A 3,820-nucleotide genomic window follows, 5' to 3' on the forward strand; every position below is an offset into this window, starting at 1 on the left:
CGACAGATTTGGGAGAAGGAGCAGGGATTGTTGGAGCATTGCAGCCCTGCTCTGGTGCAGGTGCACTTCTGTGCACAGGTGCTGTCACTCCAGAAAGAGTCACCAAGTTGAACAGGTAAATCTTAAAAAATAACAAACAAAACAAAAACACAACAAAGTTTAACATTGAGGTACTACTCAGCAACGTTTTTCAAAAATGTTCTATACCTCTTCCTAATGATCTTTTACAGTTGTTGTTTTTACTTCATATTAATAATTAAATTCTCATAGTAAAATCACTTACAATGGGTAACTATTGCTATTTCTTGTTCACTCACTGAAGTTCCTCATTGCCTGTTATGACTTAATGAATCATTCAGGCTCTCACCACTTAAAACGTTTTTAATCCTAAATGAGGTACCGTTCTTACTTCTGTAAAATTTCTAAATATTTTAGGATTTCCCCCAGTGTATTATAAGCCTGGCGGCCAGCCATGCTTTACTTGCCCTGCCGCCAGGCTAAGTGTTGCTTGTTTACGTTTCTTGTTTACGGGCTGCAAGCGTCTCTTTTGCTCTTAGCATTTCACTAGCAGAGCAGATTTATTCCTAAAAGATAGGTTTATAATAGATAGGTTTATAGTTTATGCATGTAAACCTGTCAGCGCGCAGACCAATCACACAGCTGGTGCCTTTTCACTTTGCCTCACGCGCTGCCGCTGCTTTACCTCAGCGGGATCGCGCTCAACTCCTTTCACTCAAACTGGACACAGGCTGATCTGTATGGATATTTACATCAACCTAGTGTGAGGAATTATGATCCTTTGGAGAACTCTAGGTAAGAGTTTAAAACCCGCCGCGTCAGCTCTGGTTGCGCAGCTCAATGCGAACAATTATATGCTGCGTTTACATCTCAACACGCTGCCCAGCATGTGGCTCTGTCTGTCTTCCTTGTAAAGTTTATGTCTGTGGTCCCGGTTAGCCGGTGCGTTTGTGGATAACGAGCAGCGCTAACCTCATCATGCAGGTTCAGCCCGGTGAGGAGCTTTCGCGCTTTCCTCGGAGTCACGCATCACATTGATTTTATATTATTTTATTATTATTATTATTATTATTATTATTATTAGTAGTAGTAGTAGTATTATTTTTCTGGTTACACGATGCATCAAACCATATCAAATTAACTACTTAGAGTTAAGATGCACCACTTTCTCTGACTAAGCAGCTCATTCTTTCTGTCTCCCTGCCACTCTCTCCCCTTTCTCCCCCAATAAGTTATGATTAATGTTAAATAAATTCCCTTTTAAGTTATCCCATTTCTGGTCGCCTTTTCCACTCTACTGGTATTTAGTGCGTAAATACCCACCGTCCCTGATCTCTGAAGACTAGGGTTGAGCTAGACAGTTTCTGATAGGCAGTTAGAGGGGAGGTTCAGGTTGGTTGTTTTGTGTTGCACAGATTGTCAGCTATTCAAATTTTGAAACACTGTTTTGTGATTCCACAGACATGTCATGTCTGTGGAAGACTTTAGGCCCGGTCCAAGGCTGCTTGAGGCCTTGAGCAGAATTTGATTTAGGGGCCCCTTTTGTTCCTAAAAACATCAGCACCTCTAACAGCTTCTGTGTTAGATTTAGCCAAATAGGGGAGAAAGGAGTAGTTTAATTGGCCAGCCTAAAAAGTAATAAGTTATAATCGCAGTTTACTCTTTTGTATTTGTAAATTCAACGATTAAACTCACAGCATCAGATTGTTGCTATGGTAACAAAACAATCTAACTATGAATATTGTTCTTTGAAGTTTTACAAAGTAAACTTTTCAGCTCCTTAAAATCTTGCATTTAAATGTTAAACAATTTAAAATATTTTAACTTATGTATGCCTAAACAATTGAATAAAGTTTAACAGCATTGATAATCTCAATAAACAAGTGTTACATTTATGTATCTGTGGTCTGTTTTAAAATATTAGCGTTTATGGGGCCCCTGAAGCCCTTGGGGGCCTGATGGAGCCACTGACTTAATTTGGATTAAACAGAAGTGCAAGTTTGTTGTTTTTAGACTAGTTGTGGGTTTAAATAGCATTTCACTGGAGATCTTTTCCTGTAACATATAATTATACAGTAATACTTTTACATTTCCTGTCAACTTAACAACCCGGTGGATCGCCTCGGTGCCCCGACCATCGGGCTTAGCAAGTTTTCTGGGGGAAACCCTGAATTTCATTGATAAATGATACTGAATTATTTCTGCTCTTCTTTAGCCTCCCCCTATTTGTTTCAACGCTTGTCGTTTCTTTTTGTAAAATATGCTTACACACATTCACACAGAAGGATGTCTTTTTGATTTTAAATATTTGATATAAGGTGGTTGATGGTTGAAATATCAAGTCTAGTTTTGCACATAAAACAAATCAATCAAATGTTATTTTTATAGCACATTCCAGCAGCAAGGCATTTCAAAGTGCTTTATGTCATTAAACAAGGAAACAGAGTCATGCAACATTGAATCAACAATCAAAAACATTAAAATTCCTGCCGAGTCGAAGTTCTGCCTTTATGGGTACCTCATCAAAAAGAAGGGGTGGGAGGTCTCCAACCCGCACCCCTTTTCTTCCTAGTGCTTGAACCCGGGTTGGGATTCAAATCCCAATCCTTTACAGTATTATGCAGTTTGTGAGGTGTGGTAAGTCTGAAAAATCTTTATCCAAAACATTTCCTGAGTAATATTGTTATGCCTCCATACTTAAGCACATTTCACTTAAACAGTAAATGTTTTAAAGGAAATACTGACCATGTTTTTGTTGAACTGCCTAAAATTCCTCTGTCCTCATGTTTTGTAGAGTAGTCGCATATTTCATAATTTCTTTTTTCATATTAAAATGGAACATGCAGTGCTCATCATACATTATAATGTACAGGCATAATTGTATTTCTGATTAATCTGGTCTTACTGTTGAAAGTGCAGCCTCTTGATCCATGATCCAGTCGGAAAGCCCAGCGACCAGGTACATTGACGTTACTGTTGAGGCTGAAAACTGAATAATTGCCTGAAGCGTTACTGGAGAAAGATCCAGGAACAGTGAGATGGTGAGTGGAATTAATTGTGTCGTATCCAACCTGGGATATTAAAACACACAGAATTGTATTTAATATGTGCATAGTTTAAACTAGTGTTAGTACTTTACATCTAAAGTGGAGAACTGCACAATAGATAAGATTTAAAATTGTATAACATGAATATACTTGCTCTAACCTGTACGTTCCATCTGTTTAGGGATATATTCCCGTAGTTCATCAGCACAAAGGAGTATTGGCCTCCAGAGATCAAGACAGCCTGGACTGTTGTTCGCTGAAAAAAATTAACAATTTATTGTTTTTGTGATATGACATTTAGTTTAAACCATATTCATCATCAAACTAAGAAAATAAAACTTACTGCATCATAATTTAGCCAGTAGGGTATTTCATGCCAAGTTGCTACAAACACCCAGCTTGCAGTAAAGTTAAACTGTGGGAAGTAATTATTAATGTCCTCTGTTGCTTGGTTGAGGATGTTGCCAGTTGCATATTGTTTGTAGTAGACCAGACCAGTAAATCTGTTGTCAAAATCAGTCCAGAATGGAGCGATTATGTCCCAGGTTGAATACATTGGAAAACTTTGAGGTATGTACATCCACCATGGATTATTAAAGGTCATATGTCCATTATTGTTCACCTAAAAAAACAAGCAAAATCTTTTATAATATTTTGGTAAATGGTAAGTATTTTTCACTTTACAACATATGAAATTTTTACATACATAAATGTGATCGTAAGCTTGTCCAAAATACACAAAAGGCTGTTGTAGA

General features: G+C 37.7%; 1 protein-coding gene across 1 annotated transcript; it reads right to left on the minus strand.

The window, feature by feature from the left end:
- Positions 1-8: 8 nt before the first annotated feature.
- On the minus strand, positions 9-3,616 carry LOC103461382 (alpha-tectorin-like; the record flags this gene model as incomplete). The annotated part of the gene is made up of 3 exons (XM_008403688.1): positions 3,226-3,616; positions 2,924-3,089; positions 9-121 (listed from the first exon to the last, which is right to left on the minus strand). Coding segments are annotated over exons 1-3 (321 nt in total), but the record flags the coding sequence as incomplete, so codon positions are not given.
- Positions 3,617-3,820: the final 204 nt, after the last annotated feature.

This window comes from Poecilia reticulata, unplaced genomic scaffold (assembly GCF_000633615.1).
Source record: "Poecilia reticulata strain Guanapo unplaced genomic scaffold, Guppy_female_1.0+MT scaffold_1234, whole genome shotgun sequence".
Classification (NCBI taxonomy): domain Eukaryota; kingdom Metazoa; phylum Chordata; class Actinopteri; order Cyprinodontiformes; family Poeciliidae; genus Poecilia; species Poecilia reticulata.